This window comes from Heptranchias perlo, chromosome 8 (genome assembly GCF_035084215.1).
Source record: "Heptranchias perlo isolate sHepPer1 chromosome 8, sHepPer1.hap1, whole genome shotgun sequence".
In the NCBI taxonomy this organism is placed as follows: Eukaryota; Metazoa; Chordata; class Chondrichthyes; order Hexanchiformes; family Hexanchidae; genus Heptranchias; species Heptranchias perlo.
The window spans coordinates 82,268,451-82,290,416 of NC_090332.1; the positions used below are offsets into that span (position 1 = coordinate 82,268,451).

The 21,966-nt window shown below is 41.7% G+C and overlaps 1 protein-coding gene and 1 long non-coding RNA gene across 3 annotated transcripts; both read left to right on the top strand.

The window, feature by feature from the left end:
• Window positions 1-1,383: 1,383 nt before the first annotated feature.
• LOC137324258 (uncharacterized) lies at window positions 1,384-4,076 on the top strand. Its single transcript, XR_010963574.1, has 3 exons — window positions 1,384-1,503; window positions 1,668-1,827; window positions 4,023-4,076. It is a non-coding gene; the product is annotated as an uncharacterized lncRNA (long non-coding RNA).
• A 4,898-nt stretch (window positions 4,077-8,974) lies between these two features.
• On the top strand, window positions 8,975-18,603 carry LOC137324756 (bone morphogenetic protein 2-like). Of its 2 annotated transcripts, none has more exons than XM_067989430.1 (3): window positions 8,975-9,407; window positions 12,558-12,928; window positions 15,748-18,603. In XM_067989430.1, exons 2-3 carry the CDS (start codon window positions 12,565-12,567, stop codon window positions 16,587-16,589), a joined length of 1,206 nt encoding a protein of 401 aa, XP_067845531.1. In that variant the 5' UTR covers window positions 8,975-9,407; window positions 12,558-12,564; the 3' UTR covers window positions 16,590-18,603. The 2 variants fall into 2 exon arrangements, with proteins under 2 accessions (XP_067845531.1, XP_067845532.1); XM_067989431.1 differs by lacking the exon at window positions 8,975-9,407 and adding an exon at window positions 11,480-11,619.
• The last annotated feature ends 3,363 nt before the right edge of the window (window positions 18,604-21,966 follow it).

Genomic DNA, 21,966 nt, shown 5'->3' on the forward strand with positions numbered 1-21,966 from the left:
GCTAGGTCAATTGAAAATTTAAAAACTGAGATAGGTAGATTTTTGTTGGGTAAGGGTATTAAGAGCCATGGAACCAAGGCTGGTAAATGGAGTTAAGATACAGATCAGTCGTGGTCTAATTGAATGGCGTAACAGGCTTGAGGGGCTGAATGGCCTCCTCCTGTCCCTATGTTCATCATGACCTGACTCTGGAGCTAAACTGCTGTGTCACTATAAAAGTAACAGTATAATTGCATCCTTAAAGACATGTGGCCCTGAAATTCCTGGATTCAAGGTCCATTGCTGGAAGTGCGCCAATGTGGGATTTCCATGCACCAACATCAAATAGGCTGACCCCATCAGAAATCCTGAGGTCAGCTGCTTTGCTTAATACTGGGTGGGATATGAATCCCACCAGCAATAGGCCAGAAACAGTGGAGGGAGGAGCCATTCTAGGGTTAGCTGGGAAGGAATGATCAAATGTGGCAATACGAGTATTGTAGAAGGAGATGGCCAATAAATGGTACCCCTATAATTACAAGGAGATGCTTACAATGCTAGAAGAAGTTGAATGATCTTACAAGGTCAACAAAGGTAAGTGAATTGCCAGCTAAGTGCCAGGACAGCTTCATCAAACCCTGAGAGATAAATGGTCACTCCCTGTCCTGGTATTCAGTAAATGCCCTATGGAGTTCCATTGCACCTTTTGTTCCCTGCTGTAGAACTGTTCTCATATGGACTGACTAATTTCACCTTCCCTGACACCCTGCAGTTCATTCTAGCCCCTTGGAGCCTCATATCCCATGTCCTTGTTCCTTTGCTGCTGCTATCATTACTATCCATTTTTTGAATGCTGAAAGAATCGATGACAGGTGTCAGTCTTGGCTCAGTGGTAACATTTTTAGGTTCAAGCCCCATTCCAGGACTTGAGCACATATTCTTGGCTGACACTCCAGTGCAGTACTAAGGAAGTGTTGCATTGTAGGAGGTGTCATGTTTCAAATGAACATTTAACTGAGGCTCAGTTTACCCTCTCAGGTGGACATAAGAGATCCCATAGCACTATTTGAAGAAGAGCATGGGTGTTCTCCTGGTGTCCGAGCCAACATTAATCTCTCAATCAACACTACGAGAAAAGTTTAATTGGTCATTACTATTTGTGGGACCTTACTGTACGCAAATTGACTGTCACGTTTCTTTACATTACAACGTTGAATATGCTTCAAAAGTACTTCATTGGCTGTGAAGTGCTTTGGACGTCCTGAGATTGTGAAAGGTTCTATATAAATGCAAACTCTTTCATGTTCTTTCTGACAGGATCCAGGGAATGCTACAGCCAATTAACACAATATATTCCTACACGCAGGGGAAGACCTTAACTTATGCCAGTGAACATCAGGCCACGAGTGGAGGACGCCAAAACATACAGACACTAACTCATCGTGAGGACGAAGCACTGTCAATTCTTGGAACCAACTCTGGCCAGGCAGTTGAGGATGGAAAAGTGGGAGTCAATGTGGCACAGTCAGTTGGTTATAAAACAAAGCTTTTCTTAGTTTGAGATAGCTATATATTTGTGGAGCCCTCAAACTGCTAACAGTTCTCCTAAAGACAATTCCAAATGAGCTAAAGAGAATTGCCTGCTGTCCTCCCTCCAGACCTGCAATGATAGTTGTGTTTTCTTCCAGAAACCACAAGCCAAGAAAAAGAAGATAACAACACGTCCAAAGAGGTCCCAGGCTGCTCTACCTCGAGGAAATCCGTAAAACTAGAACATTAAAAAAACATTTCAAATCGATGCAGGCAATTCAAAAAAATTGTCCAAAAATCTGTCAAGGCAATCAAAACGTAAGTTGTTTACCTTTAAGAAACCATTTTAGCCTTGATCAGCTGGTTCTGGCAAGTGCACTGCTATATACTGATGTTGATTTAGAAGGGCTCATGTGAAGGTGGAAATGATGGAACTTAGGATGGATGGCGTCGTCACATTCTAAGTCCAATATTTGCATGGCTGTGCTATTCAGAAGACGAGTGCTTTTTCATCCCGCAAATGGGGCAGAAAACCAGATCCAGGGCCTGCCTCAGATTCCAGGCTCCTCCTCCCTGCTCCCCACAGGTGTAACTGCTATTTTCCTCAAACCCAGGAATTTTATGTCCATACACTTTGTGCTAAATTGATGAGTAACAAGAATTCTCATACACAATATTTATTATAGGACATTGGGTCATTGGAACAGGAGTAGGCCATTTAGCCCTTCGAGCCTGTTCCACCATTCAATGAGATCATGGCTGATCTGTAACCTAACTCCATATATCCGCCTTAGCCCCATATCCCTTAATACCTATGGTTAACAAAAATCGATCAATCTCAGATTTAAAATGAACAATTGAGCTAGCATCACCCATTTGTGGAAGAGAGTTCCAAACTTCTACCACCCTCTGCGAGTAGAAGTGTTTCCTAACTTTACTCCTGAAAGTCCTGGCTCTACTTTTTAGGCTATGTCCCCTAGTCCTAGGCTCCCTAACCAGCGGAAATAGTTTCTCTCTATTTACCCTATCAGTTCCCCTTAATATCTTGAAAACCTCGATCGAGTCACCCCTTAATCTTTTAGATTCCAGGGAATACGACCCTAGTTTGTGTAATCTCTCCTCGTAATTTAACCCTTGGAGTCCAGGTATAATTCTAGTAAATTCTGCTGTGGCTCAGTCGATAGCGCTCACACGTCTGAGTCAAAAGGTCGTGGGTTCAAGTTCCACTTCAGAGACTTAAGCACATAATGCAGGCTGACACTCCAGTGCAGTGCTGAGGGAGTGCTGCACTGTCAGGAAGTGCCAACCTTTGGACGAGACGTTAAACTGAGGCCCCATCTGCCTTCTCAGGTGGATGTAAAAGATCCTATGGCAATATTTGAAGAAGAGCAGTGGAGGTGTCCTGGCCAATATTTATCCCATAACCAACATCACTAAAACAGATTATCTGGTCATTATTACATTGCTGTTTGTGGGACCTTGCTGTGCACAAGTTGGCTGCCACGTTTCCTACATTACGACAGTGACTACACTTCCAAAGTACTTCATTGGTTATAAAGCACTTTGGGACATTGTGAATGGTGCTATCTAAATGCAAGCCTTTCTTTAAGTCTACGCTGCACTCCCTCTAAGGCCAATATATCCTTCCTGAGGTGTGGTGCCCAGAACTGAACACATTACTCCAGGTGTGGTCTAACCAGGGCTTTGTATAGCTGTAGCATAACTTCTACCCCCTTGCATTCTAATCCTCTAGATATAAAGGCCAGCATTCCATTAGTCTTTTTGATTATTTTCTGTACCTGTCCATGACATTTTAATGATCTATGTACATGGACCCCTAGGCCTCTTTGGCCCTCCCCTATTCCATGTGATAGTTTGAGTTTTATTTTCTTGTGTGTCACATTCTGAAGGTTCACCATCTTTCCTGTTTGCTGGATTGATGTACAGTATTTCGTATAACTCATAACATTTAAACAGTAAGAGGTTTGTTTTTGAGGGATGGAACCAAAGCAAAAAATATGGATTGCGCAAAAAAATACAATTTGGAAAACCCTTGAAATAGTATTTTTGTCCTCATGTGAAAAGTACCAGAATTTTCCTTTTTCGTCCTCTCCCTTGACCTCTGGGTGATCCCAACTATATTGTAACCACATGCAGTAACACAACGTTAAATTTCCATCACTGCGCCATTTCATTGTTTGATATGAGTATCACCCACTTAACTATAAAATAACATGATGATCTAGTGCTGCTTCCTCTCCTTCTGATAAAACTGATTGGAGACAATATATATGTACTGCTTAGAGACTTGAAGTTTCAGCTATAGTACATTGTAATAGTATACGGTTGCATCAATGCAATAATGACCTGAATTGATTATGGCTCGCTTTTATGATGTGAAGAGAATCATTCGGCCTCTTTGACGTTCTATTAAATAGTATCAGCACGTGGTAGCTGGTATGTGTTGGAAGTTGATATCAGATATCTCAAATGGCCCTTTATTTTTATTGCAGGAGACAACCACCAGCCAAGATCACAGATGGTCCTGAAGCAGCAAATCTCTCAAGTATGTAAAAATAACCCTTCTGACTCTCTTAATTGAAATCCTAATTGCAGATAGCTTTAATTGACAATCATCCAATCATCAGCCATAGCTTTGCTTTTACCATGGGGCGTATACAGGCTATTCACATTCCACTCCAGAGACTTGAGTACATAAAAATCTAGGCTGATACTCCAGTGCAGTACTGTGGGAGTGCTGCACTGTTGGAGGTGCCATCTTTCTGATGAGTCGTTAAACCGAGGCCCCATCTGCCCTCTCATGGGATGTAAGAGATACTATGACTCGATTTGAAGAGAAGGGGAGTTCTTCCAGTGACCTGGCTAATATTCATCCCTCAACCATCCCCAGTAAAAAAAAAGTTTAATTGGTCATTTATCTCATTGCTGTTTGTGGGATCTTGCTGTGTGCAAATTAGCAACTGCATTTCCCTGCATTACAACAGTGATTACACTTCAAAAGTAATTCATTGGCTATGAAGCATTTTGGGACATCCTGCTATTGTGTAAGATACTATCTAAATGCAAGTTCTTTCTTTACTTGATTAAAGTAATGTGTTAAAGTGCAAATCAATGTGTTTGTCCTGTGTGTAAGGATAGAATTATTGGAATAGTTTTTTTTGTCCAAATGCTAGATATGAAGACATCACTCTACATAGTTTGCACAACTTGATGGACTTACAAACACATGTGACAGCATTTTTAATTGGCTTGAATTTGAATATAACAATTTATGGACAGTTTAATTGTTGCCATTATCTGATTCTTGACTAGAATACAAAGTTTGGTGTTTTTTAAAAAAAAAACTTCACAATCATTAAATTATATAGTTTTCAAAATGGTGATATAAAATAAATCTTTGTTTCGGTAGGCGGCCACATTTCTGGGCTTGAATTTAAGCCTCCAGTCTGTGTTCGGAAGCATTTATGCTTCAATCTTTGGTGCTGGAAGAAGTGGAAGAGTTGACTCTGGCACAACTTGGGATCAGATTTTGTCGGAATTCGAACCCTCCTCCAAGGTTAGCAGGAACGTGCACCAAATATATCTACAAGTTCAAAAAAAACATTCTGTAGGGCATAAGAGTCCACACGCAAACTGATCATGTTGCATTCTTTCCAGCTTACCAACATGTTCCCCTACTTCAATCTGACGCAGATCTCTAGATTCTGGAGTCACCAAGCTAAACATCTGGGGGATCTCCACAAATTCAACACCAATACATCAGCAGTTGAACCTAATTTGAGAGCAGCGTCTTTCAATTCAGGAGTATCAATAAGTTTCCGTGTTGGTTGTGATGCTGAATCATAAGCAATACAAAGCATCCAGTTGCATTTAGTTGTGTCTGCAAATGGAGGAAGCTCTACATACAGTTCAAGGATGTGGGCTGGCAAATTTGGATCATCACCCTTAGGGCTACATGGCTAATTATTGCCTTGGAGGATGGCCTTTCCCCCTCAATGAGAGCCTGAACAACATGAACCATGCTACTGTGCAAAGATTGTTGCATTCCACTGATCCAACTGAGACCCCCAGCCATGCTGTGTCCCATTAAATTGTCTCCTATTTCAATGCTATATTATGATAATGACGAGAGTTTGGTTTTGAGACATTATAATGATATGGTATTGGATGAATGTGGTTACAGATGAGATGCTTTCGTAGTTAGGAAAGTGGCTTTTAATTTCATCACTTATTCCTTTAGCACAGTGTTCCCAACATGTTGTAATGCTACATTTTTTCCAATAAATATCCATTGTAACACTTTTTTCCCAAGGTTTCCTTTTTAGTTTTAATTTGCTCCAGATTGACAATATTGGGGTGTATATTTTCATTGTAATCTTGAATTCTGATTTTAAATGTAAAGGGTTAGTGAAAGGGTTGTTGAGGAATCCTAGAGCTGAGTGTCACAATGTAGCATTGTTACTTAATGTGCTTTAATTTCAATGATCACCTTTGGACCGGCTTAAGGATACCCTGTATCCTGCATAATCCTATAATCTCACATACTTCTATTTGTAGTTTACTGAGGCCTGAAAGGGTTGTACACTAAGTAGCTATATTGGAAATCAAATTTGTTTCATCATAAGTAATGTAAAATATGATTTTAATTGGAAGTTCTCATTCATTTTTACATGGTTTCCAGTAAATCTCCAAAAATAAATTGCTATTGTCAAATTTCTCCCAAGTAATTGAGTTCAAATGGTAAGCTAAATGGATAAAATCCGGAAAGTGCATTTTACTACTAATAAAGCTGCTTCTGTGTTCTGGCTGGATTGAATCTCACCTCCTGCTACTTGCATTATCAGCTCGATCTGTGACCTAAATCAGTGGAACAGTTCAAAGCAACAAAAAAAAATCTGCACCATAATAATTTTGATTAAAATTTACGGTGTTGATCCTAGATAAGTAGCCTATTAGCTGTCATCATTTAGGGTTGTGATTTGTTATCAAATTTAAACTCTACCTCTAGCATTTGGCAAAAGAATCGAGCAGCAGCAGCTGTTGTAGCTTCAGAAGTGGAGAGGCAAGTTGTTGTTCCCCGACTTCAGTGATCATGCACAGAGCAAGAAGCTGCAGGTGCCCAGTACGGGGACAGTAGCACCAACATAAACAGATGAAGATAAAACGTTACGATGAAGAAAGTTTCCCCTCTCGCCTGAAGACACTAATTTTTGGCAGTGGAATTATTCCGAGGAATGCCTTGCCCAAGGGTCCATTTTTGATGCGTCAGCGTAGACAATGAGTATTATGGACTATTGGATGGTGGTGGACATCATGGTTGAACCTGATCCTGCTCCTCTTCTCACAACCTCTGTAACTCTCCGAGAAACCTGAGCTCCTCCAGCTCTGGCCTATTGCCCATATCTCCCTTCCTTCACCCCATCATTGGTGGCCGTGCCTTCATCTGTCTAGGCCCTAAGCTCTGGAATTCCTTCCCTAAGCCCCTCCACCTCTTTCTTCTCCTTTTAGACTCTCTTTAAAACCCACCTCTTTGGCCAAGCTTTTGGTCACCGATCCGAATGTCTCCTTATTTGGCTCGGTGTCAATTTTTGTCTGATTACACTCTCGTGAAGCGCCTTGGGACGTTTTACTATGTTAAAAGCATGATATAAATGCAAGTTGTTGTTGTTATTGGATGGTGGAGGGCATTATAGCTGTGAGTCTGATCCTGTTCCCACCCAGTATCCATACACCTGCTTTTCAGCACTGATCACTGGATAATGATCAAGAGGGGAACCCTGACTGGTTTTTATTTTCTCCTTTCTTTCCTAGCCCAGGGCACTGAAATGAAATGTGACGCACTAGTTAGGATCAGCTACCTCAGTACACACTAAGATTGGAAATTAGTAGCTTCCTGGTCTGTATGGGTTACTACCACATACAAGGCACTGCTGTTACTAACTAAACCACTGTGGGAGCCCTGGGAAGAAACACTGCAGCAAAATATTTTCCTAGCCCAATTACAGAAAATGAGACCCATGGAGAAGGCCCACTCCATGTTCCTATGTTGTCCTTTTCAAAACTTGTGCAAATAATACTGGTGTCTGAACTTAAATGACCAGATGTCACTGCTCGAAATATCTGCTATTTCTCTAACCAAGTCGTAAAAAAAGACATGCATTACTCAACTAAGTTTTTTTTTAAAATTAACAATCTTTCTCTAGAAGGCAGAGTCTGAGTTCCAGTTCAACAGAACGGCAATTTTTAACAAACCAATATTAATTTAGGGATCCAACGCAAATTGCGAAATGATTTCTCTCTACACCCTACAATTACTTAACGAAATAAACCCACACGCGGTAATCGCCAAGGGACTTTTTGGAGGGACATACTCTATAATCGACCGGTATTTCTGAAAGTTTACACGAGAGCACAGTGAAATCCCGTTATGGTAAAAATTTCAAATTCCCAAACACAATGATAAGCAGTCAGCCTGGTCCTTATAACGTTATACTCTTCTCAAACTTGACATCCTGAGCTGGCCGTTCTGAAAGGAGCAATGCAGACGAAATAGTCCGGATATCAAATCCGACAACATATCCTTCCACAGAAAGCGATCTTGACCGTGGCTCCCTGTTGTTATTTGGCGCTGCGTTGTGTTATATCTGCCACGCTTTTTGTAGGTTGGGAGCGTTTGTGATTTGCACACGCGCGTACTTTGTGAGCAGAGATAGGTTTGCTGTTTTCAAGCAGACACTAACTTTTTTTTTTAAGTTCCCCGGCCCCTCCCATTCGGAATTCTCCGAATAGTACCGTTTGTTGACAACGACATGTTCTATTAAAATAGAGGGGAAGAAAAAAAGTTTGCATGTGGACTGTGAAGAGTGCTGAGGTTGAGTAAGAATGGCTATAATTCCTCCACCGACTGAGACTTTGTGAGATCTGATCAGATTATCACGTGTGCTGTTGGGTCTTTCAATTTGCACAGAGGTGTGGGTGAAGTATATTCACCTGCTATCTTTTTAACCCCCATGTATCTTCTCCCTAGGTGCCTCTAGGCAACATGTAATATCTGCCTGTAAACAGGAATGACAGCAACAGTGTTTGTTGAATCAGAAGGGACCAATAACCCGCAGCATCAATCTGTTTCCCATTAAGATACCCAACGTTACTTTATTGGCTTTGATTAAAGTATAAATTTCAAGGAGTTCTGTAATTCCAAGCAGTCATTGCAGTGTATATATGTACCGTTTAAACATATTGAGTTTACCAGATTTTTTAAAATAACTCGACATTATTTAAAGATTTGACTGCTGGCGCGTAAAACCGTGTGATGTAGCTTTTCCCAGGGCTTGTAACAAGTACAATTTTTCACCAGTCCGATTTCTATTAGCTCTCTCTCTCTCTCTGACGGAGAAAGCCTATGACAGTGTGCAGGAAACTCCCTGTGTCACAGACACCGCATCAGTCACCCTGTTTACACTCAAAACACAGACCCTTTTTTTAAAACACAAAATGCTCTGTGATGTGATGACGTTATATGAAGATCGTCTCTCAAGTGAGTGAGTCACTTCTGTGCTATAAACATTCCCGGTGCCAGCCACAATATAGGAAGGCGAAAGGAGTAAGTCAAGAGTGCCTTGCATGAGCGAGTGTGAAGTCATCCGCTTGGAAGAATTGACTTGCTGCACATGCTTTAAATCGTGCGCCCGGAGCCTCCTCTCGCGTTTCGCGCACCCAGGGATAACCTCTTATGTCTCCGAGATTGTTCACCCAGTGAAATGGTTCGCCTTTTCTTCCCGTTCTGCACTTTTTCATCAAATCCCGCTGACAGGAGCAGCCGGGTTCCAGCTTCTCCTCGGGGCAGCTGCCTGATCTAATGCAATATTCTCAATCAGGTAAGGTGGTTTTGTGCCTGGTCTGAGATTTACTTTACGCGAAAATACTTGAGATTTATTTGACTGCGTTTGATGCAAACATAAAATAAAACTCATTTACTTATTTTATTGGTTAATCACATCAGGCCAACTGAAACGAATGATTATTATTACAGCATAATTGATCCTCTTGCTAATTGATTTCCAACTTGTTCTTCATATTCTTTTCAACTCAGTCATATTTCTTAACGTTCGTCCTCACAAAAATCCCCTAATATACAGCAGCTGCTATGTCCCATAATCATTGTTTTATTCCCCTTTCATACACTTGTTCTCTCTGGTTTTATGTTTCCTCCCTGTCTCCCTCTCTCTACCTTTCCAGCTCCTCTACTTCTCTTACCATCCCGCTCGGCGCGGCACCACATGACTTTCGCACCTGGACAGAAAGTACACTTTTTAAAAAAAAAAGTTTTAAAAATTATTGGTGGAAGGGAAGGCTCTAAACTGCAGCGCGGAGGGAGGATAATCCGATTTGTGTTAGCGGAGTCTCAAATGATTTGACTCTTTAGTGTGCGAGAGCCCGTACAAAGGAGCCGTTGTTGTGGAGTTTGGAAAATCCACCAACTGGTCGTTCGCAGCCCGTCCAGGAGTTGGCGCTTTGCTCCCGGAGTTGTGCCTTTTTTTTTGCAGCATGTCAGACCTGACCTTGTTTCGTTCATAATTTATTCCAATATCTATCCAGGAAACACAAGTGCTTTCCCGAACCACATCCCTGCCTCACATCTCCGGTCCGATCACAGATCTTGACTGATAAAGAAAAAAATGTACACTAGGCGCTTAGCAATGCTCAAGAAACTTTTTTGTTGTTGTTAAAACTCCTACAAAACGGAGGAAGCACCGGTTTTTTTTTTGCAATGTCCCTCCTTCCTTCTTCTATCTCTTGGGTGAACCTTTTTACGTGTGAATGTATAAAGACCAGCTCCTAACTGTCCCAACGGGAGTTCCCAATACCATCCACATCATGACCATCTTAAGCACCGAGATAATGTCTCCAGTTGAAAGATGAATAAACTAAAGGTGCACGTACAGTTGAGGAGAAGCTCTTGATTTAATGGGCCGTCTTAAAAGAAATGTTTGAAGGGAACTCGCCCTACCTTGAAAAATCATTTGAGATAATTGTGCGGTTTATCAGGAAAAGTTGGGACTCAATTTCAGTGATTGAAATTCGACTTTTGAAACGCCCTGTTCTACGCAGCACCAACCCGTTTATGATAGATAAAATGAGGTGTTCACAGATCTGGCTTTCAAACCTACCGCCCCATAAATAATTATAACCCAACCTGAATACATCAAAGTCTATCCAGTGGAGTTAGAAAGCACGCTGTCCTGGGGCGAGTTCGGGCTCTGAATGGGTTAAAAAGCAAAGGCGGTATTTAAGAGGTGTGTTTTTTTTTAAAAAAAACGATGCATTTGTGGAAGTTTTCCTGCGCACTTTTCCTGTTTCCCCCCCCCCCCCCCCAAAAAAAAATGCGAAGGGCAATTTGCTGCTGCTGCTGCATCCTCTTCCCAGGCTTCCCAGTTTTATTTTTTTTTTTGCGCTGCCAAAGACAATCTAGTGCTATGATCTGAATGTCGAGTCTGTGTCAGGAATCATTACCCGGTTTGATTGGCAGAACGCTGCTTTAGCCCGGGGGTCATGACATCAGGGAGCAACAAAGGACGCATAAAAAAACCTCATTCAATTACTGTGGAGTAGGAGAAGGAATCCTGCCACACGTCAAAAAAAAAAGCCCCACCAAAAGAACTGCTGCTGCAATCACCCACTCACTGGATTTTATATATATATATATGTGTGTGTATATACAATATATATATGGGGCGATCCTGTCAAGAAATGATGGACTTTTCATAATCGTTTTCCTAACTGTTTGGCGTTATCAGTGAGTAAACCAGATTGCACTTGGATAAATCGTTTCGGATTCCGTTTCCCCTCTCTCGTGTATATTTAATATATATATAAAAAAACAAAAGTTTGGTCCCTCTCCGTCTGCTGATTGATATGTGCAAAAAAAAAAGGCGCTGGAGATCTACCTAAACATCGACTTGGTGGCTCTGGGACAAGAGAGAGAAAGAGAGAGAGAGAGAGTGAAAGTGTGGAATTAACAGCGAGCAATGCGGGGCAATCACGCCGGCGATAGAGGAGGTCCCGAGCGGGCGCAGGCAGCCAGCACAGGTAGTTACACTCTGATCGCAGGACACACACCGGCTCACCGGCCTCTACTTTAGGAGGGTGGGGGTGTGTGTGTGTGTGTGTGAGAGAGAGAGAGGAGTCACGTCCCGGGCACTCCGTGAACTTTGTGCTCCAGGCACAAAACCGCTGGTGGATGTGAAAGCGATCGAAAAAAGAAGAGAGAGGGGGGAAAAAAAAAATCGTATGAACTTTTCCCCCTCCCTCCCAAAACCAGATGTTTCGGAGTCTCACGACCCTTTTTTTTTTCTGGGGGAGGGAGAGAAATAAGAGCTGGGCTGGCAGAGCCGTGTTTCTGCGGACAGGGGAGAATTTTTTTTTTAAAAAAAAAGAAAAGCTCACAAGGTTTCCATGTGCGGGGCGTTTAAATGGACGTTTCAGTCGTGCGATTCTTGAGCTCGTCGGCTGTGCTGTGAAAGGTAATCGGGATCTTTTTTTTTCTTTGCATTTTCCTGCAGTGAGCCGAGGCACCAGCAGTGGCGGGGCGAGCACCTGTGCGCCTGTTGTTCTTCTGCCTGCTCTGATCTGTCCCCTTCCAGACACAACAGCTCAGCAAACGTAAACAAGTCGGCTCACACACACACACACACACACACGTGTGTGTGCCCGGCACCCCCTTTTTTTAAAAAAAAAACTCTTCTCTCTTTTATATATTCCTTCTCTTGCTTTTCTCCTTCAAAATTAAAGAAGCTTCTTTCTCATTTCCCCCCCTCCCTCTCCTTTCCTCCCTTCCAGTTCAATTCTACATTGCACCAGCTAGTAACTCATTATAATTCTTATTTCTCTCCCCTCTGATCTCTGCCTGTCTCTCCCCATCTCAACAAGCGTCTCATTTATTTATTTTTCTTCTTCTTTTGGTTGCTGTCACCATTTCCACGCTGTGACCCGCGGAAAGTAACAGCTCCTCGTTTGCTCCCCCGCAGAGGCACGATGACCGCCGGCAGACGATCTCTGATGGTGCTCTTGCTCTGTCAAGTCCTATTTGGAGGCTCGGCCGGGCTCATCCCCGAGGTCGGCCGGAAAAAGTTCGCCGACCAGCAAGCCAACTCGGGCCGGACCAGCCCCCTCCAGACCGAGGACATGCTGCAGGAGTTCGAGGTCCGCTTGCTCAACATGTTCGGCCTCCGACGTCGCCCTCACCCCAGTAAAAACCCGGTGATCCCGCAGTACATGGTGGACCTGTACAAGCTGCACTCCGGAGAGGAAGGTCAGGAGCAGGGCGGCTCGGTCCTCTCCCATTTCCCCGAGAGATCAGCCAGCCACGCCAATACAGTCAGGAGCTTCCACCACGAAGGTAAGACTGGGCAGCTGCCTGTCAGGTGGCCCGAGTCGTCACACAGCTGAGCTCCCTTAATCTGGGGCTAAAATCAAGTCTATCATACAAATCATACATGCACAGTGTGTCTGGGGCTAAAATCAAGTCTATCATACAAATCATACATGCACAGTGTGTCTGGGGCTAAAATCAAGTCTATCATACAAATCATACATGCACAGTGTGTCTGGGGCTAAAATCAAGTCTATCATACAAATCATACATGCACAGTGTGTGTGTGTGTGTGTGTATACACATAACACATGGTCTGTACACTAATGTTTGCATACGTGTAAAATACATATATACAGTGTACACACATACAGTGTTTATGATCTGTGCTGCAAACTCTTTGGTGTAAGATTGAATTAAAGAGCGGACTCATTTGATTTTAGATCTCACCCAACACTCTTTTAAGTTGCATTTCCTGTTGCTTGGGCCACTCGCTTCACAGCAGAGTTAACTTCAAGCAGGTATAGCGCATTCTCTCTCTCTCTCTCTCTCTTCCCCCCCCCCCCCCCACCCCGAAGTTACACTGTACTAAACTTCTCAGAGAAGGAACACGTTGCCAGCGGACCCGCGGTGCGTTTCTGCCCCGACAGTGGGGAGAGGAAATGCCGTCTATTTCGCTTTGACAGACAACAGCTCCGGGAGTGTTGTCGTGTAATGGGTTTTGTGGGGTCCGGTTAATCATTTGCTTTTTTTTTAATGACGTGGGCACATTTTTGCATACCTAGATATTGGAACGCAACAATGGGCATAAATATTTATCCTCCCCAAACCACCCGAAGCTTATCTTATCTGGGTTGTGCCTTTTGTTTGTGGAGAGGCTACAAGGCATTTGCGTGTTTCTCGAACCCTTTGTTTTACACGAGATGTCACATATATTGTATAGATCACACACAGGTACCTGGGACTTGATACTTTAATAATCCTCACTGGCACGCTGGAGAATGAATCCCTTTGTCGTTTACACTGATCTTTGAATTATTGATATTGGGTATCTGTAGAGTTTGAATACTTTGAAGCCAGTCTCGGCTGCTGCCTACGTTAAGGGAAATCCTTCCATAAATGCTTGGTGCACGATGCAGTAGCCATTCATTAGGGGTTCCCACACCAAGTGGATTAAAGTGTCGCAGTGCTTTTCTTAGATTATACACGGACCTAGCGTTCAAATCTATTTGAATGTTAACTCCCATCAGCACACCCAACAGCTTGATGCAACATTTAAATAGCATTTCACGTCTCAAAAGTTTGCATTGATAGGATATACGTTTGGTTCACAAGCACACCAATTTTATTTACAAGAATGTCGAATCAGCATCCCCCCCTCTCCAAAAAAAAACGACAGCAAGTCTTAATAAATGCACTGTGTTCAGAAAATTTTTTTTTGCATCTGATGCCAATCTTGTATCACTGGAGTTTAAGATGTCCTCGAGGTCCTAACGACCGCCTCAGTGTTACTTCACTCCGAAGCTGCTCTTTTGCTGTATACGAAGTTTAATAAAAACTGGCCTGGCTGAATCCTGCACAGTCTGCAGCCACATTCCGGCTTTTGATTTTTGTTTTGAATCCACTCAACTTTTAATTACAAGAAGCCAAATGCAGTTCATTTTTTTTTCGGGGAAACCGCCCCCAACTGAAGCAAAGTGTGAAAATTGCCCATATTATTATGGGGTGTATATTCTTAGAACAAGGGCAATTCCTAAAATATTTATAGCATTTCTTGGCTATGTTAACGCCATACTCCACGTTTCAACAATTGCACAGATGGGCACACTGGCATTGAGTAAAACAATGCAGCGTGTTTTCAGTGTGAGTGGGGCTCTTTTCGAATACCTTCAGGCGCTAAACGTTTGAAAGGTAATTACATAATACGGTGCAATCTCCTGTATTGGCCAGAGTGTTTACCAAACGGTGCATATGTGGCGATCCGGGGATGGTGTGGTTTGGACCGGTACTGCATTGCACTGGCATAGTCGCATGTGGTCAAATCAGAATGAATTCCCCCTTACAATTATTTATCAAGATTCCTTGAGTCTGTGCGTGGCATGTCAGTATTGGTGTTGCAAAACATTAAAGTGCGCCTTCCAAATTTATCTCGCCAAGCTGAGCAAATGAACAATGCTCATTTTGCAGCTTTTCGAATGAAATTCTTGGCAATTAAAACGTCTCGGTTTGGATCCCATGCATGCAGGTATCACAAACGACTTGTAAACATTCCTGTGGTTAATGACATTTAAGCAAAGTAAGGACTTAAAGTCGGAATAGCAGGCACGAGTAGCTGGGCTTCTGGTTATGTTTCCTCTTCCTAATAGTTGAGGTTTAAAACTAAAAATAAACAGAACAGATCTACTTAAACATCTTCCGTTTACAACCCATTCCTGTCCTAAAACGGTTGATATACAAATATCATCTAGAAATCTACAACCTGATTAAGATGGGAAGTAGATTGTACACTGTTTGAATATAATCTACACTGTTGGGCTGTTTCCTTTGCACGTTTCTCATGTTGAGAGGCTCGAATTTACCCCAGGTTCTATATATTTTTTTGGAGAAAGTTAGATCACAAGGGGGAGAGAAACTTCTTTTCTTCAAACCATATACACTCCTGTGATGGAGTTACTACCTAGTGACTATTCATTTATATTGGTATTGTAACCGATACATTATGTAATAGTTAACCCAAACATTGAGTGGTTGTGTTTCATTTATTTCAACTTTATGTCAGGTCATGTTTACCAGCCAGCCTTGTAATGTTGCAGCTAACAGTGGCTCTGGTGTCTTTCTTGTATTAGAACCAATGGAGGAGTTGCTTGGAGCCAGAGGAGAGTCCCGCCGCTTTTTCTTCAATTTGAACTCTATACCGAGAGAGGAGCTCATCACCTCGGCCGAACTGAGGATCTACCGCAAGCAGGTGCGAGAAGCCTGCGTAAACGCCAGCGGCGGTTACCATCGCATCAACGTGTACGAGATTCTCAAATCAGTGGCGCCTTCCGGCAGCGATCCCATCACGCGATTGCTAGACACGAAGCTGGTGCACCACAGTGCGAGCAAATGGGAGAGCTTTGACGTCAGCCCTTCTGCTATGAGATGGACCGTACAGGGCCAGCCCAACTATGGGTTTATGGTGGAAGTCATCCACTTGGACCAGGAGTGCAGACATTCGAAAAGACACGTTAGGATCAGTCGGTCCTTGCACCAAGATGAAGAAAGCTGGCCTCAGATGAGGCCTTTATTGGTGACGTTTAGCCACGATGGCAAAGGACATACTCTTGAGAAAAGAGTGAGGCGTCAGGCCAAACACAAGCAGAAGAAGAGGCTCAGGTCTAGCTGCAAGAGGCATCCTTTATACGTGGATTTCAGTGACGTGGGGTGGAATGACTGGATAGTGGCACCTCCGGGATATCACGCCTATTACTGTCAAGGAGAGTGTCCGTTTCCACTGGCAGATCACTTAAACTCAACGAACCATGCCATTGTGCAGACATTGGTGAACTCTGTCAATGCAAACATTCCCAGGGCGTGCTGCGTCCCAACGGACCTCACTCCCATCTCAATGCTTTATCTTGATGAATACGACAAAGTTGTATTAAAGAACTACCAAGATATGGTTGTGGAGGGTTGTGGATGTCGTTAAACCAGAAAAATTTATCAGAGAAAAAAAAACTTGACACTTTACTATTTCCCAATGAAGACACTATTTATATAAAAAAATTAACAAAATAGGAACATCTATTTTGAAAATATATTTATGTCTACTTAAAAAGAAATTGGGAAAATAAATATTTTAATCAGAGAATTGTTCCTTTAAATGATGTTTAATTGTATTCCAGATGTACATGTTTATATGGGTTTAACCCCCAACACATGAAGTATAATGGTCGAATTCTTATTTTGTATTTATTGCTATTGTAACCACTTTTAGAAAATAGCTAATTTGTATTTATATGTAATCAAAGATAAATATAGGGTTTGTACATAAATCGTCAATCCACATCTGTCTGAAGTATATCTGGTTGAAAGAAAACTCTCAATGAAACCTTTTTTCTCAGCTGGGGGCAGGCAAACTAAGAATCTAAAATGTTTCAGAACGTGTACTGACGTGAGTCCCACCATTTCAAAGCATTTTCTGACATGTGGCATATTAAAATTTTTGGCATAGCAATCTTGAAAAGCTTACCGATAATAAGATGAAGGGTTTAGGGATTGGAATGCATACAAAAGTAATTGTAGCGAGGTCTAAATAGCAAACAGTGTAAAATAACACTGGGCTGCTCCTTGTACTTTACAGGTGGTTAAATTAGATAGAGGCCAGAGGCAAAATGGACCCGTTATCCAACTTCTAGTGAGATCAAGCGTGAATGCTGGGAAAAAAATCTTAAATCCCATCTTTAAAAGGAAGAAAACATGCCAACAGAAAGCTTCACAAGCAAGTGGCAGCTTGGCTCAGTGGTATTACTCGAGTCTCTTTGTGTCAGTAGGCCATGAGTTCAGGTACCTGTTCAGGATTTGAGCACATAATCTAGCTTGACTGTACTGAGAGGATGCTGCATTGTGGGGGGTGCTGACTTTCAGATTAGACCTTAAACTATGGTCTCACCTGCTTGCTCAAGTTAATATAAAAGCTCCCATAGTATTATTTAAAGAAGAGCAGGAGGGTTTTTCTGGAGTCCAGGCCACCATTTCTTTCTCAACCAAAGCAGATTATCTGATCATTTGTCTGATAGCTGTATGCAAATTACATTTGCCTACGCAACAACAGTACCTATGGTTCAAAAGAAATGAATTGAGCAGGAAGCAATTTGAGACGTCCTGAGGACTTAAAAGGTGCCCTGTAAAAGCCAGTTCTTTCTTTCCCTCATGTAAATACTTTAATTTGTTATATACACGGGATTGATTTAAATATGCAACATTTATTTAAGACCTGTGTTTTATTTACTAGTGCACAAAACATACAAAGCTAATGGCCACACCACAACAATTAGAGTTTCAGATGAGACAATAGGACCATCAGCATTAAAAATGTGAAATACATTTTTTGACTGCAAATGGAAAATAGTGGAAATTGCTCACCTTAATATCTATCAGCATTGTTCTGATACCAACTAGAGCCAGTAATATATCATTTCTAAACTCCTTCCACCTTTTGCCCTCAGATTTTCACAAGCAGGAGATGTGATTTATTATTTGCAGCCTATCAAAAACCCTAAAGAAAAAAACTTTGCGGAGTAATTCTAGCCACAGATATTGGAAGTGCTCTTACAAAGAATTCATTAATATTTACCAGAAAAGACAAACAGCATTGAAAGCAGGCGCAATGTCAGTTCCTAAACTTTTGTTCTCCCCCCCCACCCCCCTAAGCTCATCAGAGATGCTTTAGGATAATACTTCTGACAGCAGAAATATGCATAAAAAAAAGATGTTTAATGTTGTGAGGCATTTTTTAAAACGGGTTTTAAATAGAATCTATGTAAGTCACCAAGAAGGTTAGCATCACCTATTCACCCTGTCGCAACAGCGACTGCTTATCCACACTAAATAACCTCCTTGAATGGACACGTTTATCAGTCGTCTTGTTTACCATGAACTTTAGTGCTTCCACAATTTACCTTCAACCCTAAACATCTTTAAACACAAATTAAACAATTAAATGCAACTCAGTGTCATTTCAGATGTCTTTTCTTACGAGGCCTTACTTAAGATCATTTGTATTTTTTGACTGCGCCACTTGCTGACAAGTATGTATTTTATTTAGATGTGGACATGGTTAACACATTTTGTACCTTTATTTGCCATCTATTGAATTCTTTTATCAAACCAGATCCATCTACAGCTTTGAAGAAGGCTCATTATAAAAAAGTAGTCTAGCTCAATCAGCAGTCTCTTATGTTTTCATGATAGTCAGACTAAGAGACTGATTTTAAATGCTATCTTCTACAGTTACATTAAGTAACATTTCAATTTGGATGCTTATTTAAAAAAAAATGCATTGTCCATTTCCTCCAATAGCTCAGTTGGTGATGACAACGTGCAACTGAGTCATAAGACAACAAAAGATCTCCGGTTTGGTTCCTGGTCTGTGTGGAGTTAGCTGATCTTAGTTGGGGTAGCAGTACGGGTGCTGCGATCGGCCTCAATACTCCAGGGTTAGAAAGGGGAAAACCATCCAACGTTCCCACTCCTGATCACTATTCCCCTGCTGGAAAGTGCACACGTGCAGATGCCAGACAAGGACAACGTAATCAGGCACAGCCGCGATGCTCCCCGAAGTTGAATAGCCTGCAAACACTCACAGTCATATGCTCATACATAAAGAATGGCAACTTGGATGAGTGACCGGAGAGTTTCTGGACCCCATGAAACTGAACCCCAGGAGCAGCCAACAGTTGTAGGAGAGGAGAAGGAAGGGAAATTGGCAAAAAGAATTACATTGTCGATAATAGTGGTGTGTATGTGTACTGGTATCAAATAATTACTAGTCAAAAGTGTGTCAAGTAGTTCCCATGAAAGCGCAGTGAGTAAATGTTGCTCACAGTGGAGTACTGAGCTGAACCATGCCAACTGGGAAAAATCCCAAGTCCCATCCCTGGTCAGTTCTATATGGTTATCTCAGTGGATCTGACAGTAAGGGTGCTATGACAATGACCGGACAAAATCTTCTGTCACGGTGAGATACTGTGGCATTGCTGACACCCATGAAACCACGAGCCAGAGCCTTCAGAAGAGGAGGAGAGAAGACTGAAGAAAAGTATGTCAAGTACAAGACAAATATATATATATATATATATATCTTACACAGTTTCCAATTCATATTGATGCTAACAGCTGGCAATTTCATTTTTTTAACACTATAATTCTAGACTGATGTATGTGATTTTAAAATCAGAATTGTCCCTTACCATTATGTGGCACTCTGGTAGCGTCCAGCAACAGAAGAGTGTAAAACAAAGGCCACTAACTAAATGGCCTCAGATGCCCCATCAGCAACTCTTGGCAGAACAACTAGCCAATCTCTATATTTTGCTTTCATGACATTGATATGTAATTATCGGGTTGATTTCTAGGTTTTGAGTAAAGATAAACGTGGGACTTGATGCCCTCAACAGTAGCAGCATATACGGTTGCCTTTCAGACTACAAAAGCTACTCTGAGTTCAAGGTTAGATTTTAAGATATAGTTAGAATTGTGGTTACGGTGTATGTTTGTCAAAGTCTACTCAAGGTGGCTCTGTCCCTAATTATCCAACAACATGTGTGACTTATTGTGTCAGAGGGTATTATCTGTTGTAAATACGATGTAGAACATTTACAGGATTATGCAGTGCCTTCTTGATTTTTGTGTCTCAAGGGAAGAACTTTTAACTATCTTTTTTTCCCACAAAATTCCTATCCTTCGGTCTCCTGAAAGTACTCCTGTATAATAGTTTAACTTTTTTTTAATGGTGACTGCACAAATTGCAGATTTGTATGCCAAATTCTGTTCTAAATGGTTTCTGAGGTTTGTTTAAAAACCTTTCACATACTTGTTCTTCCTCCATAACATATCATGTTCTCTCAGTTTATTCATACAGTTGTAGAATTAGCCCAATGTATCCTTTGGTAATATTTCATATTCTTATGATGATGCTACAGACATGTGTTGTTTTTGCTGCAGTTTTAATTTACTAGATATATTGCTTTTTTACTTTGCAAAAAAAGCTGGTAATTGGGACCCCAACCAGGAACTTCTTATTTACTTTGCTGAGTTTATTTTTAATTTACACACAGCAAGCTATGTGTAAACTGAGCACTAGTTGGGTCCCCACTTGACCTATAGATGGCAGGTTTTGTTGCGTTGAGTTTTCAGATGCGAAAAAGCAAAGTTTAGTGGTAAATGCATCACCAAGGTTGTAATGAGGCACACAGACCAGAAAAAGGCCATGTTTAATTCTTGGGTTGTGCTGAGTTATCTGATCTCAGCTGGGGTGATAGAAGGAATGCTACAATCGACCTCAGCGCCCATGGGCTGGAGAGAGAAAAAAAACTCACCTGGGGTTTTTCACTCCTGATCATCGGATGAGGATTGGACTTGCCTCTCATACCTTCCATAGTTCAACAGACTGCCATTGTCTACGTTTGTAACATGAATAAAGAGCACTTTTCTGAGGTCACACAATTACAAGATAATTACAGATGAGGAAGGCCATTTGGCCCATGTTAGTTCATACTTCCAGAGAGATCCTAACAATCCAATTGTTTCTTAAATGATCCCTGGGATTTTTCCTCCACTACTCTATCTGGAAGTTTATTCCGTACATTGATCACTCTTTGTGTGAAGAAGTTCCTGGTATCAGTCCTAAAGTTAACTTTTCCCAGTTTAAACATGCGTCCCTATGTTTTAGTTCTGCAGTTTAATTGAAGTAAGATTCTGGGTTAACTTTTTCTAACCGCTTAACAATCTTCTATGTCTCTATAAGATTACCTCTCAGATGCCTTCTTTCTAGACTAAAAAGTCTCTCCAATTCTTTCCTTATAACTCAGAACCTTCAGACTGAGGATCAGCCTTGTGGCTCTTCTCTGCACTGCCTCTAGAACTTAAATGTCTCCCTTGTTCTTTGGTGACCAGAATCAGATGCAATATTCAAGGTGCGGTCTGACCAGAGCATTATAATGTTTCATCACTACCTCGTCTCACTTATTTTCTACTGTTTTGACTATGTAGTTCAACATTCAATTGGCTTTGTTGATTGCTGCTCTGTATTGGTTGGATATGTTTAGTGCTGAATCTACTAAGACTCTTACATCTCTTTCAGCTTCTTCCTTAACTATGTCAAAACCATTCGCGGAGTAAGCATGTTGTCTATCATTTGCTCCTCTACGAACCACCCTAAAATAATGCAGCCTGCATCTGTGGAACTGTACCCCACCAAGACTCCGCTCCGTCAGGAGAGGGGGAAAAAAAAAATCAAAGAAATAAATGATTTCAAATGGAACTCAGTTCAGCTGTGTTCCTACAAAAAAATGTTTTCAAATAGA